Raw genomic sequence first — 17930 nt, forward strand, 5'->3', positions numbered from 1 at the left:
TAACAGATCCACAAATACGGCAGGCTTACTGTATTCAATTCTCAGAAAATAAACCAAGCAGTCAAAAAAAGCAGATTATAAATTTAAATATTTTAAAACATACTAATTTATGTTTAACCTCAATAATTAGAAAATACACATTCATTTCAAGTACAAATGGAGACATTCACAAAAGTGACAATCTCTTAAGCCAAAAAGAAAGCTTCAATATATTCTAAAAAGCTAAAACCATGCAAATCAGCTTCTCTGACAGTAATATAATGCAGGTAGAGGCAACTTTAAAAAGAATCATATACCTGCAAATTAAACATATAAGAAATCCTTGGGTTAAAGAGGAAATCATGAAAGAAGTTAGAAAACAGATAAAATTAAATAACTAAAAATACTTTCAAGGAATATTTAGAAGGCTGTATCGTTAAAATACTTCATTTAAAAATTAACCAATGAAATCAAAGTAAGAATTTAAGATGTTGCTTTTTTTACAAAACACAAAGGAACAAAAAAAATTACAAAAGATGAAATCAAGAATTAATGAAAGGAAAAAAGAGGTATTTAACAAAACCGAAAACTAATTTTTGGAAAGATAAACCTAATAGGCAGAACTATGAAAAAAAAGAGAAAATGAAAAAAAAATAAAATGGAGGAAATGTAAAACTTAAACAATTTTAACAATCAAAAGGGTGAAAAATAGGAAGTATACAGTCTAGCAGTTAGGATTCCTGGTTCACCCGGGTGGCCTAGGTTCTACTGATAGGGCAATGTGCCTGACACTTTGCTGGGCACTGGTGGCTCACCTGTCATCCTCACTACTTGGGAGGCTGAGATCGAGGTCTGTGGCCAGCCCGGACAAATAGTTGAATAGTTGGCAAGAACCCATCTCCAAAAATAAAAAAAAGGAAATTACAAAATGCTTGACAAGAATGTGAACAGGTACTGCTGATGTGGATGTAAATTCAGTCAGTCTGCAAAGCCACCCAGCAGTATTTAGTGAAATTGTGCCAGAAATATTCTTGGACAAATTCTAAAAGGAGTAAGTAAAATGTGGTCAATACCCAATTGGAGAACTAAATGTGGGCATAGCAATACAGATACACCATTAAAATATAGTAGCAAGTGAAGACTAAACAAAATGGAACATTAGAAGTATAGCCCACACACTAGAAGTTTTCAAAAATTTGATCTCTATACTCCCTAATGTTCCAAATACTCACTGAAGGTCCCAGAGAACTTCTTTAAAAAAAGACTATACAAGCATACAATTAGCCAGATAATGACATACTCTGTAGCCTCTGGAAAATTCCACTATTCACTTGTGAGAGGGAAAGACAAATATCACAGTGCTACTATGAAAAACTTCATTGGAAAGATCTGAGTCAAGCCCACTTTTTTTTTTTTTTTTTTTTTGGCAGTACTGGGGTTTGAACTCAGAGTGTCATGCTTGCTTAGCAGCCCTGTTTTGTGTTAGATATTTTTCATAGGGTCTCTTGAACTATTTGCCTGGGGCTGGCTTTGAACCTCAATCCTCCTGATTTCTGCCTCCTGAGTAGTTAGGATTACAGGCTGAGCCACCGGCCCCCCAGCTTCAGCCCACACTTTGAAGAGCTTTGTCCCACACCCACATATGTGTGTCCAACACATTAACATCTTTCTGCCTTTGTGACATTTAATTAATTAGAGAAAATTTCAAATCTGTTGTGATATTTAATTTTGCAGCAATGCTAAGTTTACATGATAGGCACTATGCAAAGTATTTTTTGCATATAACCATTTAAACCTCACATCAACCTGAGGATTACTGCAGTTTCCCCATTTTACAGATAAGCAAATTAAGGTATAGAATAGTTAACTGATTTCCCAAAGATCAACCAGCTAACTTGGAATATGTGAATTTGATCCCATACCTGGTTCTATAGCTCATGCAGAAAATCACACTTACTATACCACTTGTGATTCATATTTCATTTGCAAATCTACCTACCTGTGAGATGAGCAGTTAAGACACTGAGGAAGCCAGGTGTGGTGGTACACAACTGTAATTCCAGTTACTTGGGAAGCTGAGGCAGGACTTCAAGTTGGAGGTCAGCATGGGCAATTTAGCACTCTTGTCTTAAAATAAAAAGAGCTGGGGATGTAGCTCAGTGGTAGAATGCTATCTAGCACACATGAGGCATGTGGTTCAATCCCCAGTACCAGTGGGGGGTTGGAACCTGAGATGTGAGATTTATGGAAAATAGTAACTTGAGCTCTTCTCTCAATTACAACTTCATTTTTCCTAAAACACAAATTGAACTTTTTGACTAAACCTTCATTGGCATAGACAAAATGGCCACCTTAGAATAAACCTTGGTTGCAATAAAAGATGATCTAATCATTCCCTGGAGAAAATCCCGCAAGATAATTTGATGTGCATTTTTTTACACTCTACCTCATGTGACATGCAAAAGAAGCCTGTGATGAAGCTGGATAGGGATTATGTGGAAAGAGATTTAGACTAGTAACATCTGAACAGTAACTGAAATTCAGGTTGTTTTTCTCTCCCCATGCTCAAAAAAGGAAAAAAAAAAAAAAATCCCACCAAACTGTTTTTAGGAAGGTCTACACATTCTGACCTAAAATTTTTCTCCTCACATAACATGCTCAAATTAAACTTTTTTGGTTCTGTAAGCCAGGAAAATGCCTAACAATTTGCAGCCACATGTTTACAGAATAAAGAACTTCATGGGGCTGACGGAGTGGCTTAAGTGCAAGAGCCCCTGCCTAGCAAGTGTGAGGCCCTGACTCCAAACTCCAGTACCACCAAACAAACGAATCAAAACCAAAACCAAACAGTGCAACTTGGGCAAAATAACTCAGATATTACCCCTGTTCAAGGAATGGACAATATTTTATATCAGAGAGGCATAATGGAATGATAAAATAATTCTCTGGTTTGAGGTGTAGCTTTTCTGCTGGAGCAGTCTTTGGCAGTTTACTAAATGACATTGCTGAAATTACTCAGTAAAGAGTAGCGACGATGCCTCTCACTTATTAAACATTAAGGGACAGGGCTGGTAGAGTGGGTCAAGTGATAAAGCGTAATCCCTGAGTTCAAACCCCAGTACTACAAAAAAAAAAAAAACTGACAGTGAATGAAAAACTTTATGTTTATGATACCATTTTTCATACCCCTGAAGTAAAATTTATTATTCACTTTAATGTCCTTTTGTGCATGATCCCATTTATAACTAGTTTTAACTGCTAGAACTTGACCATCATGCTGTACTATAGAACAAAGTTTACAAAAACATAAAATCATAAAATGTACCATTTTCTGACAAGAAAGGCACTAACTCCTAATTACTCAAAGAAAAGTGTATTTTAAAACTAAACTGGTGGTTAAGTACCTGACTCCAGGGAAGTGGTTCAAAAACTGTTCTAATACCCGACCTAATTTCAAAAGATAGCTTTTTGAATGACATCAGCTACCAACTTGACAGTTACCTACACCTACATATAATTCATGGTTTAGTAAATTTGCCTTGCCAGTAGTACAGCTGCTTAACAATGGCATGTTTTGAAGTATTAATATGAAGACTGTCAACAAGGGTAAAGAGGAATGAGCCATGTCAGGACACACGGACTCTACATTAAACCATTTTTACCACATTATACAAGGTTGAGTCAGTCACTACTTCCTTTTGCCTGACATATCTTGAGGAATATATATATTATTCCCTCACATTTAAATACTAAAGATGGATATAAAATTGCACAATTTCCTTCAACGTGTTTTGTTACTTTCCTGTTAAAAGTAAAACATCTGAATTTACTTTCTTTTATAACTTCTAGAAGTATTTGATGTTCTTATTTTGTGTATAATGTAACCAGGTGTAAGGTTTTCCTTTTAGCTCTTGGTAAACTAATCCAATAGATCTCTCATCTTTAATTATAGAAAACAGAGGCTTTAAAATACTGTGTATTCACTTGGCTTTTGTTTGTAATGTCATTTCTTCCCAGCATGTTTTTTTTAATTTTTATTTTATTCATGTGTGCATACAATGTTTGGGTCATTTCTTCACCCTTACCCCCGCTCCCTCCCTAACCCCCATTAACCCTTGCTACGCAGCAGAAACTATTTTGCCCTTATTTCTAATTTTGTTGTAGAGAGAGTATAAGCAATAATAGGAAGGAACAAGGGTTTTTGCTAGTTGAGATAAGGATAGCTATACAGGGAGTTGACTCACATTGAGTTCCTGTGCATGTGTTACCTTCTAAGTTAATTCTTATTGAACTAACCTTTTCTCTAGTTCCTGGTCCCCTTCTCCTATTGGCCTCAGTTGCTTTAAAGCATTTGCTTTAGTTTCTCTGCATTGAGGGAAACAAATGCTAGCAAGTTTTTTAGGTGTCTTACCTATCCTCACCCCTCCCTTGTGTGCGCTCCCTTTTATTATGTGCTCAAAGTCCAATCCCCTTGTTGTGTTTGCCCTTGATCTAATGTCCGCATATGAGGGAGAACATATGATTTTTGGTCTTTTGGGCCAGGCTAACCTCACTCAGAATGATGTTCTCCAATTCCATCCATTTACCTGCAAATGGTAACATTTCGTTCTTCTTCATGGCTGCATAAAACTCCATTGTGTATGAATACCACATTTTCTTAATCCATTCATCAGTGGTGGGGCATCTTGGCTGTTTCCATAACTTGGCTATTGTGAATAGTGCCGCAATAAACATGGGTGTGCAGGTGCCTCTGGAGTAACCTGTGTCACATTCTTTTGGGTATATCCCCAAGAGTGGTATTGCTGGATCAAATGGTGTATCACTGTTTAGCTTTTTAAATAGCCTCCAAATTTCTTTCCAGAGTGGATGTACTAGTTTACATTCCCACCAGCAGTGTAAGAATGTTCCTTTTTCCCCGCATCCTGGCCAACACCTGTTGTTGGTGGTGTTGTTATTGATGGCTATTCTAACAGGGGTCAGGTGGAATCTTAGTGTGGTTTTGATTTGCATTTCCTTTATTGCTAGAGATGGTGAGCATTTTTTCATGTGTTTTTTTGCCATTTGAATTTCTTCTTTTGAGAAAGTTCTGTTTAGTTCACTTACCCATTTCTTTATTGGTTCATTAACTTTGGGAGAATTTAGTTTTTTAAGTTCTCTATATATTCTGGTTATCAGTCCTTTGTCTGATGTGTAGCTGGCAAATATTTTCTCCCACTCTGTGGGTGGTCTCTTCAGTTTAGAGAACATTTCTTTTGTTGAGCAGAAGCTTTTTAGTTTTATGAAGTCCTGTTTATCTATGCTGTCTCTTAGCTGCTGTGCTGCTGGGGTTCCATTGAGAAAGTTCTTGCCTATACCTATTAATTCCAGAGTATTTCCTACTCTTTCCTGTACCAACTTCAGAGTTTGGGGTCTGATATTAAGGTCCTTGATCCATTTTGACTTAATATTGGTATAGGGTGATCTACATGGACCTAGTTTCAGTTTTTTGCAGACTGCTAACCAGTTTTCCCAGCAGTTTTTGTTGAAGAGGCTGTCTATTCTCCATCCTATATTTTTAGCACCTTTGTCAAAGATAAGTTGGTTATACTTGTGTGGCTTCATATCTGGGTCCTCTATTCTGTTCCACTGGTCTTCATGTCTGTTTTTGTGCCAGTACCATGCTGTTTTTATTGTTATTGCTTTGTAATATAGTTTGAAGTCAGGTATCGTGATACCTCCAGCGTTGTTCTTTTGACTGAGTATTGCCTTGGCTATTCGTGGCTTCTTGTGTTCCCATATAAACTTAATGGTAGATTTTTCAATCTCTTTGATGTCATTGGAATTTTGATGGGAATTGTAAATTACTTTTGGGAGTATAGACATTTTTACTATGTTGATTCTACCAATCCACGAGCATGGGAGATTTCTCCACTTTCTATAGTCTTCCTCAATCTTTCTTCCAAAGTTTACAGTTTTCCTTGTAGAGGTTATTCACATCTTTTGTTAGGTTTACATCTAGGTATTTGATTTTTTTTGAGGCTATTGTAAATGGAATTGTTTTCATATATTCTTTCTCAGTTTGTTCATTATTAGTGTATAGAAATGGTAATGATTTTTCTATGTTGATTTTATATCCTGCTACCTTGCTGTAGCTGTTGATGATATGTAGGAGCTTTTGAGTAGTTTTTTGGGTCTTTAAGGTATAGGACCATATCGTCTGCAAATAGGGATATTTTGACAGTTTCTTTACCTATTTGTATTCCTTTTATTCCTTCTTGCATAATTGCTCTGGCTAGGAATTCCAGTGCTATGTTGAATAGGAGTGGAGATAGTGGGCATCATACATACTCCGTTAAGTATAATGCTGGCTGTAGGTTTGTCATATATAACTTTTATAATGTTGAGGTACTTTCCTTCTATTCCTAGTTTTCTTAGAGGTTTTATCATGAAATGGTGTTGGATCTTATCAAAGGCTTTTTCTGCATCCATTGAGATGATCAAGTGGTTTTTGTCTTTGCTTCTGTTAACGTGGTTTATTACGTTTATTGATTTTTGTATGTTGAACCACCCCTGCATTCCTGGGATGAAGCCTACTTGGTCGTGGTGAATGATCTTTTTGATGCGTTGTTGAATTCAGTTTGCCATTATTTTATTATTTCTGCATCAATGTTCATTAAGGAGATTGGCCTATAGTTCTCCTTCTTGGAGGTGTCTTTGCCTGGTTTTGGGATAAGTATAATACTGGCTTCATAAAATGTGTTAGGCAGTTTTCCTTCCCTTTCTATTTCCTGGAACAGTTTAAGGAGGGTTGGTATCAGTTCTTCTTTAAATGTCTGATAGAATTCAGCAGAGAATCCATCAGTCCTGGGCTTTTCTTTTTGGGGAAGACTCTTGATTGCTGCTTCAATTTCTTTTTATGTTATAGGTCTATTAAGGTGATTAATATCCTCTTGGTTCAGTTTTGGATGATCATATGTATCTAGAAATCTGTCCATTTCTTTAAGATTTCTGAATTTATTTGAATGTAGGTTCTCAAAGTAGTCTCTGATGTTTTCCTGAACTTCCATGGTGTTTGTTATCTCCCCTTTTGCATTCCTGATTCTACTAATTTGGGTTTTTTTTCTCCTCATTTTAGTCAGGTTTGCCAGGAGTGTGTTGATCTCGTTTATTTTTTCTTTTTTTTTTTTTTTTTTTTTTTTATTTTTTTTTTTCATTTTTCTTTTATTATTCATATGTGCATACAAGGCTTGGTTCATTTCTCCCCCCTGCCCCCACCCCCTCCCTCGTTTATTTTTTCAAAGAACCAACTTTTTGTTTCATTAATTCTTTGTACGGTTTTTTGGTTTCTATTTCATTGATTTCAGCTCTTATTTTTATTATTTCTCTCCTTTCCAGCATGTTTTCATATAGCAGTGACAAAAGATGCTCAACCTTGGCATTATTGATATAGAGTCAGACTAGTAAGAGGGGAGTCCTTTAAGTGGAATCCTTCATAGTGGACAGGGAGATCAGTGACATTCATTCTAGGGTAAAATTCATTCAGCTGAGACCTGAATGGCAAGGAGTAAACTATGCAAGTTTCTGAGTGAGGAACAATGAACTGATCAGCAGTCAAACTTTACAATTATCTTGCAACTGCTGATGACTCAAATCATGTTTTCTTACACTTGAAATTTTCAACCATCTCTCCTAAGGAATCATTAGCCTATCTTGGGCCCAATGGTATAATATTTCAGCACCATTCCTCTCATACACTTTGTTTTAGCACAAAAGAATTCAATGCAAGATGGAGAAACAAGTATGAGCACAGATTGGTATGGCAAAGCCGCCTGCCACTCCATGCTCCTGAATGAATCAGCCTCTGGTTCTCAGCAAAATCATGTCAGAGATCATGATTTTAAAATATTAACAATAGGTTTTGTACTCTAGCATTCAAATATCCAGAAAATAGTGTTAAACACTCCATTTTAATGTGGATGGTAGGTATAAGCACACACCAAGTGAAGCACTGTCCTAAGAATAAATATAGATAAGTAAGCATAAATAAAATAAGGGGAGAAAATCCAGAGACATGACTTGGAGGATGATTTGTAGATTCATCTGACTAAAGGAAGATAGACGATTTATAAAAGTAAAAACAGGAAATCTATGGATACATTAATTCATTCTTAAGGCCTGGGTTTCTTCTCAAACTAGAACATTTGGCCGTATCTCAGGAACTGAAGTTGTAAGAGTATATTCATTTCAACCACATCTAAATGGTTATAAGCAAATTCTAGATCATGTGGTGACCAATCACCTTATAACAACATATAGCTACCTATAAGAGCTTATATTTTCATATTGTGTCAGTACCATGTAATACCTAAAGCGAGAGAACTTTTATTGGGTCTATTCGCTGTTAGCTTGACAGTGTTGCAAAACTCATGTCTTAGTCAGGCACAACAGGACTACAAGATGTGGAGTTATGAGCTTAGTTTGTGAACAGTAGGCAAAAAAAATTTACAAAATTCTAACAAATGAAAAACAACTGTACACAAACCCAACCTCCTGCAATCTCTGACACAAGTACCCTCCACTGCAACAGAAATATAACCAAACACACACAAAGGCCACAAAACCCAGCAGCCCTCATAGCTCCTCCCTATCCCACCTACCTACCCATTTTCCTGCCCCCCCTTTTGTACCACCTTTACCAATTACCCAAGTTTCTATATTTAGCCTAATAACCACTACCCCCCCAACTCCCACTGTTTATAGATATTATCTACATAATATGTAAACAACTGGTTTAGCACTGAACCTGTGAATTTGTTATTCCTAAATTATACTCCAGGCCAGCAACATCAACCTGGCTAACAACCAAGTCAGTCACAACACACAAATTAAATCCAGGGAAAGAAAACAATTAAAACCACAAACTAGCCTATCAAGAACATAGTTGCACAGCACCAAGTGGAGTGATGGGAAGGAGGAGGGATGGAACCACTCTCCTCAAAAAAGTAATACAATACAGGATTCAGTGGCAAATGAAGAAAATGGATACCCAGTTACTGACCCCAACAAGAAAATGATAAATATCACTAAGGAACCCAGTGATGCCCAAAAAAAAACCAAAAAACAACAAAAAAACCACACCCTCAACAAGGAAATATTGGAAAAAACCACTGAGAAACTCATGGAGAAGAACTAGACACAGTTAGGCAAAAAGTACAAGACACACCAAAGAAATTTCAAGATGCCAAAAATAAAGAATATAAGAAGACACAGAAACAGATAAATGAACTCAGAGAGGACTTCAACAAACACCAAAGTGAAACAAAGGACACAATAAAAAAAGAGACATGAATTAAAGATGGCAACACAAAATATAAGGAGTTGAACAAAGATATGGAAAACCTCAGGAAAAAAAAAAAAAAAAGAATCAAACAGAAATCCTGGAAATAAAAAGTCCTTTTAGCCAAACAAAAAACACAGAGAAGGCTATTATTCAAGCAGACTACCAGTGGAAGACAGAATCTCAGAACTCGAAGATTAAACAGAAATTAAAGAAAAAAGAAACAAAAACGGAAGAAATGTTAGTCAAACAACTCAAGAGCTGTGAAAGGAATATGCATGAACTCAACAACTCCATCAAAAGACCAAACCTGAGAATCATGGGCAATGAAGAAGAGGTGCAAACCAAAGGAATACATAATATATTCAATAAAATAATAACAGAAAATTTCCCAACTCTCAAGAAAGTTTTGTCCATTCAGATACAGGAAGCTTCCAGGACACCAAACAGACTTGACCAAAATAGAATCTCCCCACAGCACATTATCATTAAAACAACAAGCACAGAGAAAGAATACTGAACGCTGTAAGAAAGAAAACGCAAATAACGTATAAAAGTGAGCCCATCAAAATAACAACAGATTTCACAACATAAACCTTAAAAGCAAGAAGAGCATAAAGTGAGGTATTTCAGGCACTGATATATTCTACCCAGCAAAACTATTATTCAAAATTGATGGAGCAATAAAAATGTTCCACGATAAACTAAAAAAAATGTATGACCACCAAGCCACCACTGCAGAAGAGTCTACAAGGAATTCTACACACAAAAGATGAAAGCAAACAAAACCATTAGAGGACAGGAAGTATTAAACCACAGGAAAAGACAAGCAATCAGACAGTAGCACTGATATGACTGCACACAATCACATGCTTAAACAACCTTAAACAACAAAAACAAGTAAATGGCAGGAATCAACACATACCTATCAATATTAACAGTGAATGTCACTAGACTCACCTCTCCCCCATCAAAAGACACTGTTTGGCAAACTGAATTAAAAAGGAAGATCTGACAATCTTTTGTTTACAAGAGACCCATCTTACTGACAAATAAACATTGGCTTAGGGTGAAAGGCTGGAAGATTTACCAAGCCAATGGCCCCCCAAAACAGGCAGGAGTAGCAATATTTTTATCAGACAAAGTAGACTTCAAACTTGCATTGATCAAACAAAACAAAGAAGGACATTTCATACTAATAAAACATGCAATACATCAAAAGGAAGTAACAATTAACCTAGATTAGGTTGCATTGCATTGCAGTATCAGTGCACCCAATTCCATCAAACATACACGAAAGGACTTAAAAGCACATATAGACTCCAACACAGTGGTACTGGAAGACTTTAATACCCCTCTATCACCAATAGATAGGTCATCCAAACAAAAAAAATCAACAAAAAAATCCTAGAAGTGAGTGACACCACAGATCAAATGGACATAACTGATGTCTACAGAATATCTCATCTAATAACAGCACAATATTCATTTTTCACAGACGCCCATGGAACTTTCTCCAAAATAGATCTTATCTTAGGACACAAAGCAAGCCTCAGCAAATGTAACAGAAATAACCCACTGCTTTCTATTTGATCACAATGCAATAAAAGTAGAACTCAACCATAAAAACAGCAGCAGAAAATATGCAAATAATTGGATGCAGGATAATACATTGCTCAACAATCATTGGGTCATAGAAGAAATCAAAAGATTCCAGGAAGTTCATGAAAATCAAAACACTACCTACCAGAATCTCTGGAATACAGCAAAGGCAGTCCTAAAGGAAAGTTTGTAGCCATGAGTAACATATATTAAAGGACAGAAAGATCTCAAATAAATGATCTAAGGATACATCTCAAACTCCTAGAAATACAAGAACAAGCAAAACATACAACAACCATGAGAGAATAATAAAAATAAGGGATGAAATTAACAGGAGACCAAAAAAAAAAAAAACAAAACAAAAAACGAAGACTCCACAAAACAAAAAGCTGGTTATTTTGAAAAAAATAAACAAGATGGATAAGCCCCTGGCAAATGTTACTAAAATGAGGAGGGAAAAGACCCAAATAAGTAAAATCAGAAGCAAAAAAGGGGAGAAAATAACCAAGGAAATCTAGGGAATCATCAGAGACTACTTTGAGAACCTATATTTCAATAAATTGGAAAATCATGGAATAAATGGGCAAATTTCTAGATACTTATGAGCATCAAAAACTGAACCAAGAGGATATTAACTATCTAAACAGATCTCTAACACGAAATGAATACGAAGGAGCAACAGTTTCCCTAAAAAGAAAGTTCAGGACCTGCCAGATCCTCTGTTGAACTCTACCAGACCTTTAATGAAGAACTAATATCAACACTCCTTAAAATTTTTCCATGAAATAGAAAGGGAAGGAACACTGCCTAACTCATTCTATGAAGCCAATATTACACTCATCCCAAAACCAGACAAAGACACATCCAAAAAGAACTACAGGACAATTTCCTTAACGAACACTGATGCAAAAATCCTCTATAAAATAATGGCAAGCCAAATCCAACAATGTATCAGGAAGATCATTCACTATGACCAAGTAAGCCTCATCCCAGGGATTCAGGGATGGTTCAACATATGCAAATCAATAAATGTAATACAGAACATTAATGGAAGCAAAAACAAAAACACTAGATCATCTCAATAGATACAGAAAAAGCCTTTGAAAAGATTCAACAGCACTTCATGATAACAGCTCTAAGAAAACTAGGAATAGAAGGAATGTACCTCAACATTATATATGACAGACCTACAGCCAACATCATACTTAATGGGAAAAACTGAAACCATTTCCCCTAAAGTCAGGAAACCCACTCTCCTCACGCCTATTCAACATAGTCCTGGAATTCCTAGCCAGAGCAATAAGGCAAGAATAAAAGGAATACAAATAGGTAAAGAATTTGTCAAATTATCTCTATATACAGACAACATGATCCTATACCTAAAAGACCTAAAAAACCTCCTAGACACTATAAACAGCTTTAGCAATGTAACAGGACACAAAATCATCTGACAAAAATCAGTAGCCTTTCTATACACCAACAATGAACAAATTGAGAAAGAATTAGAGGAAATCAGTTCCATTTACAATAGCTTAAAAAAAAAATCAAATACCTAGGAATAAACTTAACAAAAGATGTAAAAGACCTCTATAAGGAGAACTACAAACCAGTGAAGAAAGAGACAGAGGAAGACTACAGAAGGAAGAAAGATCTCCTGTGCTCATGGGTTGGCAGAATCAACATAGTAAAAATGACTATACTACCAAAAGCAATCAAACATATTCAACGCAACTCCCATCAAAATCCCAATGACATTCATCACATAGATTGATAAATCTACCCTAAAGTTCATTTGGAAACATAATAGTCCTGAATAGGCAAGGCAATATTCAGCAAAAAGAGCAATGCTAGAGGTATCATAATATCTGACGTCAAAGTATACTAGAGCTGTAAGTGGCACAAAAACAGATATGAAGACTTGTGGAACAGAATAGATGACCCAGATATGAATGGAACAGAATAGAGGACCCGGATATGAATACAGTTATTCCCCACCTTATTTTTGACAAGATGCCAAAAACATACAATGGAGAAAAACAGCCTCTTCAACAAATGTGGCTGGGAAAAGTGGCTATCTGCCTATCACCCTGTATTAGGACCTTACTATCAGACCCAAAACCTTGCAGTTAATTCAGGAGAGACCAGGGAATACTCTGGAAGCAATAGTTATAAGCAAGGACTTCCTCAGTTGACTTTGGATTTAAGTTATTGATTGGTACACAACTATTTCAGAGACACACAGCTGTACATACAAGACTGAAAATATAGCATATTCCATATCTATAGGAATATTTACATGGTCGTAACAGTAATAGCTACTGAGCCAATCAAAAATCATATACATATGCTAAAAAGATGTAAGGATCATTATTACATGTTGAAGATTGAGATATGGTACTATTCTGGATGTATTTAAAAAGCATAGAATCAGATGTGAAGTAAGGGGGGAAAGGAAGGACTCAAACATGAATCCAAAATTTTCAAGCTAAACAGTAAGAATGAAATTGGCATGTACTGGAATAAGGTAAACACAAAAGGGTCGCAAGTTGGGGTCATAAAAGATTAGAAGTTCAGATTTATAGTAATTTCACTATCAGGCACTCAATAAAATGTCAAGAAGACAGCTGGATATGAGTTTGAGGTTCAGAGCAAAGATTTGGATTGAAATACAAACTTAGTCATCACAACTATTGGTATTAAAAATGAGGCAAGACATAAGGAATTATCAAGCTCTACTTTGGAAATTTTCATTTTCAGATGTAAAAGAAACAGATATATAAGAAACAGAGTCAGAAGAGTAGGAAGGAAATTCACAGAAATGTGGTTGCTAAAAGCACATAGTTTCTACTCTATGGTTTTTGTTCTGCAAAATATACTACTATTTTCAATTTCTTATGTTTTTGTAAGACCCTACAGTTTCTTTCAGAGCCTTCTCTGTGTTAACTCAACCTTCATTTGAATCTTTCTATGACATGCTTATAGTATAAGCATGCTTATGGTGAATGAAACCAACTCAGCATAATAATGTTGAATCTTAAAACCAGTGAAGTCTTTTGTTAGAATTTCATCTAAATTACTGCTTCCATGACAAAAATTTATGAGATCATATTATAATAAACATTTATTTTGTAAACTATCTTATAGAGTCTAAAATCAAACAATTTCTTACTTCAACAACAGAAAGCACAATTTCAATCAATGTCTTTCCAGAAAAAGCCTACTCCAAAACTGAAGTGTCAAAACCCATGAACTGTACTACAACAAAAAAGGATGGGGGAAGGAGGGGGGAGAAAGACAATAGCTACTAAACTTCCACAGGAAGACTGTATAATTCAGGCAATGGCTAAATACCCAAGGGTACTACCCAGCCTCAAAAATTAACTGAAAATCTAAACTTAATAGAAAATTTCTTCTCAATAAGGCTTAGAAAATCATAATCTATTAAGTATACCATAGTATTAATTACATTATATAAACTGATATAAAAAAGTAAAGCATACAATATGGATTTCAAAGCCATCACTAGATGTAAACAAAACTTTTAAAAGCCATTCTTTAGCCCCAATTTAAAACAAACATTCAGGACTGGAATCTTCAGAATTTTCTAGAATCTTGAATATCCCTGTCTTCTCTTTAACTGGTCCTGAGGTCTTCATTTGATCTAAGAAAAAATATATGAAAACAGGTACTTTTTAAAAAGCATAAGAACCTAAGGGGGGAAAAAAATCATAAAAGAATTTTCAATAATATTATAAGAAGTCATCTGTCCAAAATACAAAAACCCACAGAAATGTGGGACACTTTTTTACTCAATAAGAATTAATAGTTACAAAAGCAAAAAGGTAGACTCCTATTACTACAACAACTAGAATGAGCCTGTGGAAAACACAATGTGAAGGATAAATCTGTTTTCATCTGAATTTAAAATATACAGATTTAAAACAATAAATGGAACACTGATTTTAATGTTTTCAGAGATGTTTTAAAAAGAAACTAAATCCTGGTTAGTTAAAAAGTTGAGAAGCAAGTACTATGAAAAACTTAACCTTAATAAACATTACAAATATCTTCAACTATGTATCTGTTTATGGTGTCATGTTTTACAGAGGCTTTTGTTTTTCTTTTTAATTATATAATGTGTGGGTTATTCTGTTTTAAAGACTATCTGCAAATACAAGCAATTTGGATAGATTATTTCTCTAGCCTATTATTCTCTTGTAGCATTAGTTAGGACTCGTAAAGTGAGAGCTGGTATACTTGATTACTCCTAAGTTTAGCAGCAATTTCACAGATGAATACTCTACCAGTTAAAGAGCTTTCTTCTCTATGTCTAGTTTTTAGAATTAGGAGGATGATTACGATGAGGTTTTTGTTACCTAATGAGGTAATTATCTGGTTCCTTAGTTTATGATATAAACTATTCTGGCACAAATTGTATGCTGTTGATTTTAATTGTTAATATATTTAAGATTTTCCCTTTTGTTTTCTTTCAGTTTTTTCCTATTTGAAATTTAAATTTCAGAGGCTGGCAGAGTGATTCAAGGGGGAGCATGCTTTCCTTGCAAGTGTGAGGCCCTGAGTTTAAACTGCCAAAAAGGGAAGTTAAATTTCAAATACACAGCTTATAACAAAAGATATATAAAACAATCTTTAAAGAATAGGATTAGAGGATTTACATTTCCCAAAGTATTAACTAGGTAGGTATAGTACTAGCATAGGATGAATATATGCAGCAAAGGACAGACTTGACAATATGGAAATAAACCCTTATATTTGAAATCAACTGATTTTCAACAAAGATGACAAAGAAACTCAACAGTGAAATGATAATTTCTTAACAAATGGTACTGGAACAACTTGAATACTGACATGCAAAAAAATAAGAACTCAGATTGTTACTTCATACTTTATACAATTATTTCTAATCTTTACAACACCCATAAAGGTCATGCTGCTGTCTTCTAAGAAGTTTTTAGGTTTTAGCTTTTATATTTTGGGTCCATGAACTATTTTATTTTTGTGTAGAGTATGAAGTAAGGATCTGAGTTCTTCGTCAAAATTTAAATATTTTGATCTTCAAAAAAACCCTAAACTTAAGAAATGAAAGTGAGGGCTGGAGGTGTGATTCAAGCAGTAGAGTGCCTGCAAAATTTATACCCAAGATGTGTTCTAAAATTCTTTCAATTTAATAAAACTCAGTTCCAATGAACTATTCGAAAATATACAGAAGACATTATGACACCGTATCACCCAAACTCTTAAGTTGATACAAGAAAGAGTAGGAAATACTCTGGAGTTAGTAGGTATAGGTAAGAACTTTCTCAATGAAACCCCAGCAGCACAGCAACTAAGAGATAGCATAGATAAATGGGACCTCATAAAACTAAAAAGCTTCTGTTCATCAAAAGAAATGGTCTCTAAACTGAAGAGAACACCCACAGAGTGGGAGAAAATATTTGCCAACTATACATCAGACAAAGGACTGATAACCAGAATATACAGGGAACTTAAAAAACTAAATTCTCCCAAAACTAATGAACCAATAAAGAAATGGGCAGGTGAACTAAACAGAACTTTCTCAAAAGAAGAAATTCAAATGGCCAAAAAACACATGAAAAAATGCTCACCATCTCTAGCAATAAAGGAAATGCAAATTAAAACCACACTAAGATTCCACCTCACCCCTGTTAGAATAGCCATCATCAGCAACACCACCAACAACAGGTGTTGGCGAGGATGCGGGGAAAAAGGAACCCTCTTACACTGTTGGTGGGAATGTAGACTAGTACAACCACTCTGGAAAAAAATTTGGAGGCTACTTAAAAAGCTGGACATCGATCTACCATTTGATCCAGCAATACCACTCTTGGGGATATACCCAAAAGACTGTTACTCCAGAGGCACCTGCACATCCATGTTTATTGCGGCACTATTCACAATAGCCAAGTTATGGAAACAGCCAAGATGCCCCACCACTGACGAATGGATTAAGAAAATGTGGTATCTATACACAATGGAATTTTATGCAGCCATGAAGAAGAACGAAATGTTATCATTCGCTGGTAAATGGATGGAATTGGAGAACATCATTCTGAGTGAGGTTAGCCTGGCTCAAAAGACCAAAAATCGTATGTTCTCCCTCATATGTGGACATTAGATCAAGGGCAAACACAACAAGGGGATTGGACTATGAGCACATGATAAAAGCGAGAGCACACAAGGGAGGGGTGAGGATAGGTAAGACACCTAAAAAACTAGCTAGCATTTGTTGCCCTTAATGCAGAGAAGCTAAAGCAGATACCTTAAAGTAACTGAGGCCAATAGGAAAAGGAGACCAGGAACTAGAGAAAAGGTTAGATCAAAAAGAATTAACCTAGAAGGTAACACCCACGCACAGGAAATCAATGTGAGTCAATGCCCTGTATAGCTATCCTTATCTCAACCAGCAAAACCCCTTGTTCCTTCCTATTATTGCTTATACTCTCTCTACAACAAAATTAGAGATAAGGGCAAAATAGTTTCTGCTGGGTATTGAGGGGGGGAGCGGGAGGGGATGGAGTGGGTGGTAAGGGAGGGGGTGGGGGCAGGGGGGAGAAATAAACCAAGCCTTGTATGCACATATGAATAATAAAAGGAAAATGAAAAAAAAAAAAGAATGTACTGAAAGTTTTCGAAAGTGGCTTTCCAAAAAATAAACAGATAAATGAGAGTTGTTGAAACTGTTCCAGGAATGGGGAAGGAGAGGATAAAGGAGAATGATGGAGGGGTGAACTCAACTATGATATAAGAACTTTTGTAAATGTCACAACAGTAATAAAAACAAATAAATAAAATTCAAAAAAAAAACCAAAACAAAAAACAAAAAAACCATCAAATAATATCAGAGCCTAGTTTGTAATTTCCATAGATTTCTGCAGTTAAAAATAACCATCACCAATTTCATGCTGCCAGCACAATGTCACTGAACACAGCTGGGAAAAGATGAGCAGCAGCAGCATACAGTAATATGGTATTTCCACCATATAAAAGACAA

At 35.5% G+C, this 17930-nt stretch overlaps 1 protein-coding gene across 1 annotated transcript in view; it reads right to left on the minus strand.

Moving 5' to 3' along the window:
* Positions 1-7246: 7246 nt before the first annotated feature.
* Hells (helicase, lymphoid specific) overlaps positions 7247-17930 on the minus strand; it is a 47385-nt gene continuing 36701 nt past the window's right edge. The window contains exon 22 of the mRNA XM_074078726.1: positions 7247-14558. Coding sequence (XP_073934827.1) covers positions 14464-14558 — 95 coding nt within the window. The 3' untranslated portion in view covers positions 7247-14463. The remainder of the gene's footprint in view (positions 14559-17930) is intronic.

Source organism: Castor canadensis, chromosome 7 (assembly GCF_047511655.1).
Source record: "Castor canadensis chromosome 7, mCasCan1.hap1v2, whole genome shotgun sequence".
NCBI lineage: Eukaryota > Metazoa > Chordata > Mammalia > Rodentia > Castoridae > Castor > Castor canadensis.